The sequence below is a fragment of the Metopolophium dirhodum genome, chromosome 1 (assembly GCF_019925205.1).
Source record: "Metopolophium dirhodum isolate CAU chromosome 1, ASM1992520v1, whole genome shotgun sequence".
In the NCBI taxonomy this organism is placed as follows: Eukaryota; Metazoa; Arthropoda; class Insecta; order Hemiptera; family Aphididae; genus Metopolophium; species Metopolophium dirhodum.
Genome location: NC_083560.1, coordinates 95935298 through 95949294, shown reverse-complemented (window position 1 = coordinate 95949294; position 13997 = coordinate 95935298). Strand labels below are relative to the sequence as shown.

At 29.5% G+C, this 13997-nt stretch overlaps 1 protein-coding gene across 1 annotated transcript; it reads right to left on the bottom strand.

Moving 5' to 3' along the window:
- Positions 1–929: 929 nt before the first annotated feature.
- LOC132935632 (innexin inx2-like) lies at positions 930–2003 on the bottom strand. The gene has a single exon (XM_061002224.1). The coding sequence runs from the start codon at positions 2001–2003 to the stop codon at positions 930–932; it is 1074 nt and encodes a 357-aa protein (XP_060858207.1).
- Between the last annotated feature and the right edge of the window lie 11994 nt (positions 2004–13997).

Below are 13997 nucleotides of genomic sequence, written 5' to 3'. Positions count from 1 at the left end.
CAATCTTAATTTTTTTTTAAATATATATGTATGTTTTTATTGTCTCGAACAACACAGTATAGTATAATATTCATTAATCAGTTTTATTATAATGGCAAGATACTTAATTTATTGACATAGCAATTATATGTAACTTAAATTTATTTATACATTTAAAATTGAACTATATTATTTAACAAAAAGTTGCTATCGCAAAGTTAAACATCAATATAAAATGTTGGATAGTTAATTTTGAGTATAAAATAATGATCGTCGAGTTATACAATAATAAAACTAAAAAATATATATTTTTTTTATTATAATAGTAATAAGAAATATAAAATGATATTTATAAATTTTAATTATAAAAATACATATTTAAATTATAGTAATGATGCTGAAAATTACACATAGTACAGTATGTATTAAAATTGAGTGATACACATTTATCACTAGCCAACTTAAAATACATATTTATACAAAAAACATTTGTTAAAAAAAAAAATAATCTAAAATAAATGAAAAATTATCAATTGCTTATTAACATTCATACAATATTGTGGAACATTTAAAATTTGGATTAGAATAGTATTTTCTCATCTAGGCATCTAGGTCTAACAAGATAAAAATTGGGTAATAAAAACCAGTGAAGAATAAAAATTACTTAGAAATTAACGCTCAGAAATAGTTGTTAATAATATTACAGATATATAATAGTACATTGTTAATCCCAGTCTTTTATTAAGCATAATTTGAAATTAATTTTAAATATTATCTACCTCCTATAAATTATATTCACATCGCCTCATAGGTATACAGCCATATTTAAATAAAAGTTGTATTTATTATTGATAATTTGTTACTTGAACTATATATCAAGTATAAAAAATTGTTTTTGTTTTATTTAGTAGGTAGGTGAATTTTAAATAGATTTATTGAATTAGGTACAATTATACATTATCTTTTCCCTCAAACTTCTTGGTCAGTTTTGACACAATCTCCCTGAAAACCATGGGGCTGACGTTTTTAGCCAATTGATAAAATACAAACCAATCACCAAACCAAAACTTCTGAGTTAATGTGTTCAATTTCTCATAAGAAAAGCAATCAGTTCTTGATCTCAATAATAATAAACGGAAATAGGGTACCATAATGAGAAGTATACGATACACAAAGTTTAATGCGCTGATTATGGCAATAAACCAGAACCAGAACCATAAGAATACGTAAATTTTTTCGTTCACAACGTTTTGTGACAATACGCACAAACCGTCAATTTTCTGTATAGTACCAGATGGACCGTATTTTCGGAATGTACACTTAGTGACTTTAGGAAACACTCGAGACATTACATCCACGCGATCTTCAGGATTCAATTCGGTCATTCTTAACACATCATAGCCATAGGTTTTAAACTCACCTTCTAGAAAGCGGTCCATAAAATAAATCTGAAGAAAGACGTTGCACAAGTTAAAGATCTCGCAGAAGAAATATTGGATAGCATAGATATTCTGCTTGTGTAGGTATTCGACAAAGTAGTTTACCAATATTTGCTTATGTTCGGATTCGAAGGAAAGTGGACTGTTGAGATCTAGGACCAGTGCTCTCATGCGTCCACCCTCCCATATTTTCCAGATGTACCTGGGTATGCAAAAGAATATGGCTTGGAAGAATAACACAAAACATACCCACAGGTAATAATTTTGGTACTTTACACCATCAACACCCTCTTCGAAATTAGAGACACCCGGATACGCTGTATTCCTGCTTGCCTTTCCATTGATACGATTGGGTAAGTTGAACGTCGATTGTATCCAACAGTATGTTTCCATGACGTTGATTGGAACACTACCATCAACAATGCAATCAATCGGATTGCCCAAGTACTGCCTGCATGTTAATAAAGCCGAGAAACATAGTAGGATGAGAAAAGTCAATTTGTAGTGCAATTTAAACACTAAGTTGTCGATGCATATTTCGTCGGTTTTAAGCAGCGACTTTAAGTGTCCAAAAACGTCATTCATGTTGTAAATAGTTCACAATAGCGTGTATTATATTTAAAACCGAACGTCGCGACAAGCCAAAAATGTTTTCGCAAAAAAATATGAAATAGAAACAACTTGCAAACGTAACGCTGTTATTATAATCAAATATATTAAAGGTGCGAAAGTCCGGAACGCAACACGCGCACACAGACGAACAGACAAAGTAACGACGAACAGACGTCGATGAGCAACAGGTTACCGACTGAACGACGAACGGCCCGACGGCGGCAGTTGCGGACAAATCACGAACGACGAACCACCGACGGCAGCTGCTGGCGGAATATGGGAGTTGGACGGTGGTGAAGTACCGCGGTTGTGCGTGTGAGCGAATAGGCGGGGAGTGGTGTTTACCCTGGTGGGAGCGTTGGAGTCGCCGCCATCATTGCCACCCGCTTTAATATGAACAGTGAACACTCGCCAAACAGTGCGGCCATCCCGGTAAATTCCCATATATCGTACTTGTCGCCGCCACGACGGTAGATGAGCCGTAGGCACACCGCAACGACCGACACACACACACACACACACACACACACAACACCGTCGCATATAATTGTTTTTATTTTTGTATTAATTGTGTGATTGTGAATTATTATATAATATGTAGATTACACCGTGTTATCGTACGCCGCCGCCGTGCGTCTGCTGGAATATATTAGCACGGCCGCCGATTATATTGTTGTTCTGTACCGTAAGCCGTAGAGTCAGGACCATATTATTATTAATTATATTGTAGTATTAAACAGTTTTTTGTATGTGATTATTACTTATTAGCAAAAAGTGCTTAAGTGTGAATTATATTTATTATTTGTGAGCCATAAGGGCTAAGTCTAATTTATTTTATTATTATATTGTTCTTTTTTTACGTGTACCTAAAATCACATATATATATATTTTGCATATACATAATATATTATACTTTGCTGTGCAATACTCGCGGGTTATCAACCGTGTCACCTTGATATCCTTTTGTATTATATTTTATTATTAATTATTATTACTAGATGTAGGACCAGCTGGCCAGTCTGAGCTCCACAAAACTGTGAGTTATTATTGTTATTTTTGTTATTATTTATTATTGTGCCAGAAGGGCCATACATTATTATTATATTTATTATTGTGCCAGAAGGGCCATACATTATTATTATATTTATTATTGTGCCAGAAGGGCCATACATTATTATTATATTTATTATTGTGCCAGAAAGGCCATACATTATTAATTATGCTTTTGTTGGGCCAAAAGGGCCACACCCTAACATATTAATATTGTAATTTTATTCGTCTATAAGAGACGTACATATATATATTAATTAATATTGTTTATTCGGTTTGGTCATAAGGGCCGTGTTATTCATTATATTATATTTTATTACCATTCAAATCATTTTTGTTACCATTATTTCAACTTAGTTACCTTCTTGTGAGTTCTTAATTATTGTAAACACACCACATACAAATACACAAATACACATTTAAACACACACACTACATACAGATACATCTACACACCCACCACACACTGGCACTCTCTAGTTTTGCTCGGCGACCCCGTCCACCTCTATTGAGTCGCTATACAGATATACACACGTACACAGGTCGGTCGGTTGGAGTGCGAATTATTTCTGGAGACCGGGCAACACGCTCTATTATTGTACCGTTCCCGGCGCAAACATTTTGGTGACCTCGACGTGATACAACACTATCTTATTTTATTGCATATAATTTATATCAATTATTTAGTCCTATATTTCTGTGGTATTTTAATTAGTATAACATTATATATATTTAGTGTTGCATTACTGAACCGTAGTCTTTTTACAACATTATTGGTAAATTTACCGTAAAATTTACCGGTAAATTTACCGATATTTTTTTTACGTAAATTCTCCATCTCTAGAAACAGTATCCTCAGTTGATACTAAAAGTGACGAAGAAAAAAGTAGTTCCGATTCAGAAAACGAATTAAATTATTCTAAAAACGAAATAAATAAATCTGACAACATCACAATGGAAAGTATTATTTTACCTGAAGAAAATATTACAAATAGTACACCATCGAAACTATCTCCAAAATTGTGTAAACCTTCACCAAAGAAAATTATGACTCCCAAAAAAAAAAAAAAAAAAATGAAGGCCATGTAAGTTCAGAATCTGCGTCCTCGCATTTGATGAGATATATCATAGAAAAAGAAAAGGAAGAAGAAGTTAAGTCAAATACAGAAAAAAATGAAATTAATGTGATTGATCAATTTTTTCAAAATATGGGTTCGACGATGAAACAATTTATTCCTTATCTCTAGCATTTGGCTAAAACAAGAGTCTTTTCTGTGATTTCATAGTTGGAACTGGATAACATAAAATCTCAAAAACTGCATGAACAACAATATCAACAACAATACCAACAACAACATATATCGGCGTTGCAACCAATATATCAATCCACACAAAGTTATATTGACGATTCAGACACATCATCAAACGTAGGTAACTTTTTAACAACATTCATACCTTAAGTCATACTTTAAAAATTACTATTGTTTTTTTTGAATACTTATAAATATTAAATTGTAATTTTTAAAAATAAAAGTTGTATTTATAATATAATCAGTTTCCGGTATGTTTTATTTTAATTGCATATAATTGTTACGATTGTTAAAATATATTATTTTATATTAATATTAATTATGAGTCGAAAAAAATATAACGAATAATGCATGTAATTTTATTTGTGCATATGACACTCAGCATGAGCTCTTATTTAAATTTAAATTTAGCAGAATTCAATGCATGTAATAATGTACTAGTAATTCTATATTGTCTCACCTTAAACATACTGCCAATTTTTGTTTAGCTGGTATCGCTTCTCTAAAGTGAGTGTTTTGTTTAGTAATATAATTTTTTATTTTTGATAAAAGTATATTAAACTGATATGAACACATTCTGAAATAAATAAAACATTTTTCTTCGTGGTCTTCAAGAGTCGAACATAATGTATAAAATTCACCATCTACTTTTCTCCGTTTTAAAATTTCATGAACCCAAACACGTTTTTTACCTATATCCTTCATTGTTTCTTGTTCTTCATCATCTAAAGCTATTGCCATCATAGCAAGATGCTTAGTAGACAAGTCTTTAAACATAGTTTTAGACAACCTATGCTGGACTAATTGCACTAGTATTAATTTACTAACTGTTACATTAGTTGTCTGTCTGTGTACGACGGTATGATGTGAATACTCTCTCAAAATGTCGGTCCGGTACGGTTCTGTGCCGGTCTGCGAGTGTCGGTTCAGTGTGAATCATCCTTTATGGGTAGCTTGGTTCAATAGTCTGTATCACTACCATATGACGTACAGAGAGTGCTGTAGGACCCTCTCCGACTATCTTGTAAAATTGAATTACATAGTAGGTTGAATAATTTATTCAAATGCTGAAAAAACTTTGTTTTTATATAATTTGTAAACTGTCAGACCAATGGTCAGAGCACCGTGGTAAATAAAATAAAAATGATTGTTAATGTTTAAAAATTATAATATAAATATTAAAGTAATTAAATTGTATTCAATATTTATTTTAAACTTTGATTAAAGATTTAGTAAAGTATTTTCGAGAGGGTATGGGAAATACAAGGTACGGTGAATTTCAGATTTTGACTATCTCACTTACGTACATACAAATTTAAGTTTCTATTTACTTACCTTCTCTATCAATAATAATATTGTGTAGCAAGCAGATGTCTCTCACCAGTTCAATTAAATAATCTTTATCCATTTTTTAAAACAAGTTCATGAAAATGAATATAAAAAAATAGAATATTGAATAATAGATATTAACTCAATTTGGACAATATGCAGTACAGAGTACTGTGTACATAAATGCGGTAATGCACGGATATCGGAAGTCGTCGGTTGAAAAACAAAATTATTCGATTTGCCGCCGACTGTAGGAACCGGTCGAAACTTGTTCGCGGGATGTACGCGTGTTGTTACGTAGCACTGTAGGTGACCTAACTTTCGCATGGCGATTTGTTTCCAATCCGACACCGTGTCGGACGACAATCAGATCAAATACGTTCTCAGTGTAGGTGCAGCCTTGGGTAGCTTGGTTCAATAGTCTGTATCACTACCATATGACGTACAGAGAGTGCTGTAGGACCCTCTCCGACTATCTTGTGAGTAGCTTGTTCAATACGGTTTAACCCGTATCACTATTCAATCTAATAGTGAAGAGAGGGGTGTACTAAAAGTATAATACTAGTGTCGCAGACTCCACTAAAATCGAATTTTAGTTGACTAGTGAGAAAAGGTATTGAGCAGTAGATGGATTTATTCGGACTGTGAATCGATGTCGGTACTGTTGAATACGACCTGTATTTACGTACCTTTGTGCTAGCTTCTGGCATTGTATGTGGTGATTTCGGAGTGTTGGCTTGTCATGGTTTTTGAGTTCTGTTGCGTTTTCTTGCTGGGTGGCTATGCGCGTTCGTTGTGTGACATAGTGGTATAACCTATTTGTACTCTGGTTGTCTTGAATTACATATACTTAACTCTTAAAGGTCGACTTTGGTGTCAGTACATAGAGCGGGTGCGCATGCACGCGCTCCATATTGTTTTGTCGCAAGCCGGTTCTGCTCATGTTCGCGATATTGTACGGATTTTGGGTGGCGCTCATCGCCTCCGATAGATGGCGTAGGCTATTTCATACTAACATATTACCGTAGTACCATTCTGTCTCGTTACAAGCTATAAGTATATAATATAGTTATATATATCTATAATACTATATTTTCTCATTTTTATATGCACGCATTTCACTGTTAAAAATATGATTTTATTTTTACAGTTCAGATTTTTAAAGGTAGTTAAATAATTTATATACCTCCCAATATATTAAATTGAATATACCTACATTTGTATTTATTATGGAGGCAAGTGACAACACATACTAAAATATGAATGGGCGTAACTCGTGAGATGTCCTCTTTTTATTGTTATAGTAAAGTTATAATATAGTTACGTACCTACTGTAGAAGTGGGTTACTATACATTATCGGGACATGTGCTTAACTTGGGGGATAAAAATCGTTTTGGGTTATAACTTTTTTTTTGTTATTACGATACGATAATAATTAAGCAACACAATATTTGTCAAGTCTCATGTTAGTCTCAATGTTTAAGTTAAGTTTATATTATGTCTTAATTTATAAAAAGTAGTAGTTTACTTAGTGTTTGGCAAGTTCGGTATTTAGTATATTAATTGTTATTTCAGTCACTTGAAGTTCAAATTTTGCTTTTTTAATTTTATCTCTTGTAACTCTAACAAAAACTTATTTTTAGCTTCCATTTTAGAAGTTCTTTTTTTTGTTAACTCTTGTAACCCTTCACAAACAGTTTTTGTATTCAATGGTATTGTCCTTTAGGAACAGTTACATTTTTAAGCTGATATAATAATATAATATTTTTTTAACTGATGAGGTACTATAAGTTTGATCTAAAATAATTGTGTTTGATGGTTTTGATTTTGGCATAACGTTTGCATTCGATGTAACTATTTCAAATTTTTCGTTTGATGAAATCTTATCAAAAGGATAATTAATAAATTACCATATATTATCTCGCGTTCAGTTTTCTAATACCTTAGTAGAAATTGCCTTCACGGCCTAGAGGATAGGCAACACATTGTGGCGCTAATTAATTTAATTGTGTTTTATTAATAATAATTTGCTTTTTTAGTTCCAAATAAAATTAAAGTTCTTATTCAATCACTTATGTTTTTTTTTTCATATGCATACTTCTTTAATTTTTAATTATAATATATAACTAAAGTAGGTGCATATTTTATAATTCTATTTTGAGATTTTCTTCAAAATTTGATAAATTTGATAAATTTTGTAAAATTTGAACTTTAAATGCTTTTAAAAAAAATTATGCCTATATATTTTCAATATTTTTCAACTACTATTGTAACAATATATCAGGAGCCTTGCATTAAATTTTCACGCTTTTCTACCCAACAAATAAAATTTTAATGATATTTATAGAAAAAAAAACTAAAAAAATTAAAAACAGACAATGTCCGTAAACAGCTCAAAAAGAGTCAAAATATTTTCAAAATTTTATGGTGCATAGAAAATGCTAATATAAACATTCAGTCAAAATTTCAAGTATCTATAGTCATACGTTTTTTAATTACAACCAAATAAGAAAATCGTTACATGAGATATCGAGTGAATATCAAATGTTGTAAAAATATGAATTTCAAACGCTCATAAAAATAAAATTTAAGTTTCTTCTAGACATTTTTTTTTTTGATAAAGGTAGACAAACTTATGAGTAATCTTATATTACATTTTCAAATCTTAGATTTAAAAAGAAAAATTTTTATGAATTTTCATCAAAATAATTTGCTATTTTTCGTGATTTTTCCGTATTTTGTCAAAATTTGAACTTTAAATGCTTATATTTAAAAACTGTGACTAAGGATTTTTAATTTTTTCATCTGCCTTTGAAACAATAACCTAGGAGCCTTCTATTATATTTTCAAGCTTTTTTACCCAACAAATAAAATTTTATTGTTATTTATAAAAAAAAAAAACTAAAAAAAATGGAAACTGAAAATGTCCGTAAACAGCTCAAAATATGTCAAAATATTTGGAAAATGTTATGGTGTATAGAAAATGCTAATATAAGCATTCTGACAAAATTTCATGTACCTACGGTCATTTGTTTTAGAGTTGCACCAAAAACCAGAATCGATTTTCTCGAAAACTGATTTTGCGTAAAAATGCCCGTTTTTCCCTAATTTTTCTTTTGTTTTTCACGTAGCGTTTGAAAACTACTGAGAATTTTTTACTTTTGACCCCCCAAAGTACCAACTAGATTCTTTTTCCTATCAAAAAAGTTACTGTTGAAGAAAATCCAAGCACTTTTACTGTCCTAAAAGGTGATGACAGACACAAAAAAAAATTTAAAAAAACACACATCACTGTAAAATCAATGCATTCATCGCTTCGCTCAGAATCTAAAATATGTCTTAATTTCAATTATTTACATAATTATCTGTGTAAATTATTGGAACTAAAAAGAAACGAACAATTTTGTTATTTTTCCTTGAAAAAAGAACTAGTTCATATTCTCGTTCTTTTTTCATAAAAAGGAATTCGTTCCAGGAATCCGTTCCTTTTGGAACTCGTACCTTCCAAACACTGAGTTTACTATAACAGCTTAAACAATATAAAATCAATCACGATTTACTTATGTTTAACCCATAATTGACTTGACTTAAATGTTGTTAAGAAACATTTTTATTCTCTACATCAGTATATAATATAACAGAGATTAAATCAAAAAACATCATTGTACATAAAATATTTTAAAAATTATCAATGTTTTTTCGTTTCTAGCGTAACTTGTTCACTATATTTTAACATTTTTTTCAACTCAACATTTAGTAGTCAATTAGCAACAATTTGAAAGACTATTTTCACAATTTGCAAGCCTTTAAAATAAAAATAATAAGGGTGGGGTTAATTGTGTCTTCAGTCCCACCCATATCATCGAAAACACATTTTTAAATTTTTCTTAAACCATCATTTAGCAGCCAATTCTCAACGATTTGCAAGGTAGTTGTCGAAATGTGCAAACCAATATTTCGTCTGTTATACGCATTTCCGAAATTTGCACATGTCGCCAGCCCCACCCCGTATATAATGCGATTTTCTACTTTGGATTCATTCAGATTTTTTAAAAAGTTAATTTGATATGAATTCTTATGTTCATAGTTCATTTACCTAGTCTAGTTTGTACTTAATTCTGTGTGGCCATCCATCTTATTTTAATATGTTTATACTGTATACCATTGAACCATTCTATAAAAGCCAGTCGGCGTTAATTTTATAATAAATAAATAAATTACCTTTTGCCTTTTGTTAAGAAATTCATACCTTACTAGATAATACGCTTAGTACCTACGTTATTTTTTTTACTTCTTGTTGGTTTTCATGACATATTTTATTAAGAGTCTATCTATAAATCAATTATGATTAAATAAACGTTTTCATTATTATATTATTCACACAACCTTGTTTTTTGTGAAGTATGTAGGTAGGTATACAAATTAAATAATATTTCATTTCTTAATCTAAATACGTATATATTTTTAAGTTATACGTTTATTTTAGCCCTAATAATTATTTACTAATGTCGTACATTATATACATCATGTACTTATCTATTTTTTTTATGAAATCCTAATATTAGAATTGAAGAGCTTGTTACCAGTAACGCAGATACCATTCTTAAAAGTATGTACATATAAATTATAATTAAAAAAAAAAATTGTTGGGGCTTGAGCCGTCCCTAAACATTTTTCCTATTTGCACCACTGCTTGTTACTAATATCTCAATTCTTTTCATCGTTATTGGCAATGAGACAAATTAAGGAAAAGAGGTTAATGAAAATAAAAATTAGTAACAGTGCGAATTGTTTTGTTATTTTTTTACCTTTTATTATTGTTGAATATTAAACAGTGTAAACTAAAAATTCACAATGTACAGTTGTTGTTTCTTTAACTGGTATTGGTTTTATTTTTAAATCGTCAAACAGCTCCCAGTTTCGACCATATCGTTTAGTGTATGATGTATAGTGTCCCACTGATCTTCTTAGACCACCTTTTCCTCTGTAGAAACAAATTACTCCTCGGAGCTCGTAACTTGTAGTTTCGTGTACAAGTATTTGAGGAATATCACACAATCTTACTTTTAAGTAGCAGCTTCACTACTTCGCTGACTAAAAATCATATCTTCTCCTAGTCAGATAAATTTATATTTATATCACCTATTAGTGTTAATGTAAGTTGTCTATGGGAGTTGAATATATTATTAGTAATTATTACCTCGAGATCCTCGATAAATTTTATAATATTTCGACTAAGAGACCTGTACACTGATATAATTCCATAATTAATTTTATTAAATGTTATTGTTGTAAACATACAATTTGCATCTTGTATTATAAATTCAGTCGTGGTGTAGTTTATATCTTTTTGAATAAATATAACTATGCCATCTGATTTGCGTAAATGATTTTTAGAAATTGATGATTGATAATTATTTAACGAGATATATTTTTGATCAATATTATTTCCTAACCATGATTCGACTGTAATAATTATATGGCTTTAATTCTTAATTGCTGCATTTAGACAATCTAGTTCAGATATGTGATTAGCAATACTTCTAATGTTAGTAAATAGTATGTTTAAACTGGTATCATTGTTATAAAGTTGTGTGTTAATCTCATTAAGTGAATTAATTGTTGTATTTTCTTTATCAATGATGTCGAAAAGTGTGTTAATTGATGCCATTAAGATAGTTTAATTTATTATTCATCTCTATTTTTTCTTTTTTGTGAATATAATGTAGTCTATTATTAAAGTAAACAAAATAGGTATAATATCGATAAGTTTCTAATGAAAGTCTAATAACTAATGTTATAGGTAAAATGAAAAGAAATAAAAATATGTATGAAATAAGTATTGTATAAAAATATAAAGTATATATAAACGTGTATGAAGTATACATTTAAAATATGTGTATTAAGTATTTAATGATTACAAAAATTACTTGGTATACTTGGTATACTTCCCACTACTTTGGAAATTTGTAATCATCATTTTAATCTCACTCAAACCATCTAATTTCCGGTCTAAACACTCACACGATTCCTAGAAATCCACCACAGCGTCTAAAAATAAACTGATGCATAGATCTTCTCAATGTTTAACTAAAAAAAAAAATACATATATATATATTTAAGCAAAAGGAAGTGCGATCACTGGATGGTTTCTTCCCTCGCCCTTTTCATGTTCAAACTTATTCTAGCACTTATTCTTATCATGCCTTTGGCATAGATTGTATATTATCTAATAACAATTATAAAAAAAAAAAATAAAACTATATTGTTATTTTAGATTCTGAGCGAAGCTGTATTGATTCTACAATGATGTGTGTTTTTTTTTTATTTTTTTATTTTTTTTTTATTTTTGTGTCTGTCATCACCTTTTAGGACAGTAAAAGTGCTTGGATTTTCTTCAATAGTAACTTTTCTGATAGGAAAGTGAATCTAGTTGGTACTTTGGGGGGTCAAAAGTAAAAATTTCCCAGTAGTTTTCACAAGCGACGTGAAAAACAAAAGAAAAATTAAGGAAAAACGGGAATTTTTACGCAAAATCTGTTTTCGAGAAAATCGATTTTGGTTTTTGGTGTAACTCTAAAACAAATGACCGTAGGGACATGAAATTTTGACTGAATGTTTATATTAGCATTTTCTATGCACCATAAAATTTACAAAATATTTTGACTCTTTTTGAGCTGTTTACGGCCATTGTCAGTTTTCAATTTTTTTAGATTTTTTTTCTATAAATATCAATACAATTTTATCTGTTGAGTAAAAAAGCTTGAAAATTTAATAGAAGGCTCCCAGGTTATTGTTTCAAAGGCAGATGAAAAAAATTAAAAATCCTTAGTCACAGTTTTTAATTATAAGCATTTAAAGTTCAAATTTTGACAAAATACGGAAAAATCACGAAAAATAGCAAATTATTTTGATGAGAATTCATAAAAATTTTTCTTTTTAAATCTAAGATTTGAAAATGTAATATAAGATTACTCATAAGTTTGTCTACCTTTATCAAAAAATTTTTGTCTAGAAGAAACTTAAATTAAATTTTTATGAGCGTCTGAAATTTATATTTTTACAACATTTGATATTTACTCGATTTCTCATGTAACAATTTTCTTATTTTATTGTAATTAAAAAACGAATGACTGTAGATACTTGAAAATTTCACTGAATGTTTATATTAGCATTTTCTATACACGATACAATTTACAAAATATTTTAACTCTTTTTGAGCTGTTTACGGACACTTTATTCACAATAATATCATCAAATATACTTGGTAAAATCATAGGCTGACTGACCGTTTTCGCTCAGAATCGTTTTTCTTATACAATGATATTATATCATTGAATTCAAATTTAACACCATCCATTACAGTGACCCACTTGTAACCTACTGTACAGCAGAGCGACATCCACTTATCCACCTTTTTTTTTTTATTATATCATATCTGCAAAGGTGGGCAAATTAATAAAAATAATTAACTCAAGTTAAGAGGACACAAGATCGATAAGTTAAAAGTTAACAATTAACAAGTTATCAACTTAACTTGATAAGTTAAATGTTACTATGGAAAAAATTATTAACTTAACTCAGTTAAAAAAAGTTAATCTACATTTTTTATTAGTATGTTGATCACATAAAGAGTGACTGTTATTTCTAATTCCCAAAATTATAATAAACATATTTATTGAACTTTTGTCATAATGTACAGTGTATGTACCTGTTTTACTTTACAATGATCATTAAATATTTAAATTATACCAACACATCCTTATTAATAATTTAACAAATCTAAAATTTGTTAACATCAAATAGGAATTTAAAGTCATATTATATTATGGCTATCAAATCTAATTAAAAATATCCATTGACAAAATTATTTTATCAAAAAAATAACAGAAAAGTTTGTATAATATTATAGTATTGGATTATTTTTATTTAAGTATAACACCTTAAAAACAAAAATTTAAAAAAATTTAACTTTATGGATTATTTTTAAATAAACTGAGCAAAGTTAAGTTATTTTAACTTTAAATTAAACTCGTTAAGTGCATAAGTTGATAAGAAAATTGACCTACTAGTGAATTTAAAAAGTAAAAAAAAAAATTAACTTCAACTTTGAACAAGTTAATGCCAACCTTTGCATATCTGCAATTAAATTGTTAATTAAAATCAATGGTCTTGTTGACGATGGCAACTGGGAGTTTTCTGTTATTTTTGAGCATGACTATAATCTCTCGCCAGTCAAAGAATGCTTGATTTACTATATGGTTGGATATCAAACAA

Bases quoted from the DNA above. Each gene is read 5' to 3' on its own strand.
- LOC132935632 (XM_061002224.1), bottom strand. From the start codon at position 2,003: ATGAATGACGTTTTTGGACACTTAAAGTCGCTGCTTAAAACCGACGAA.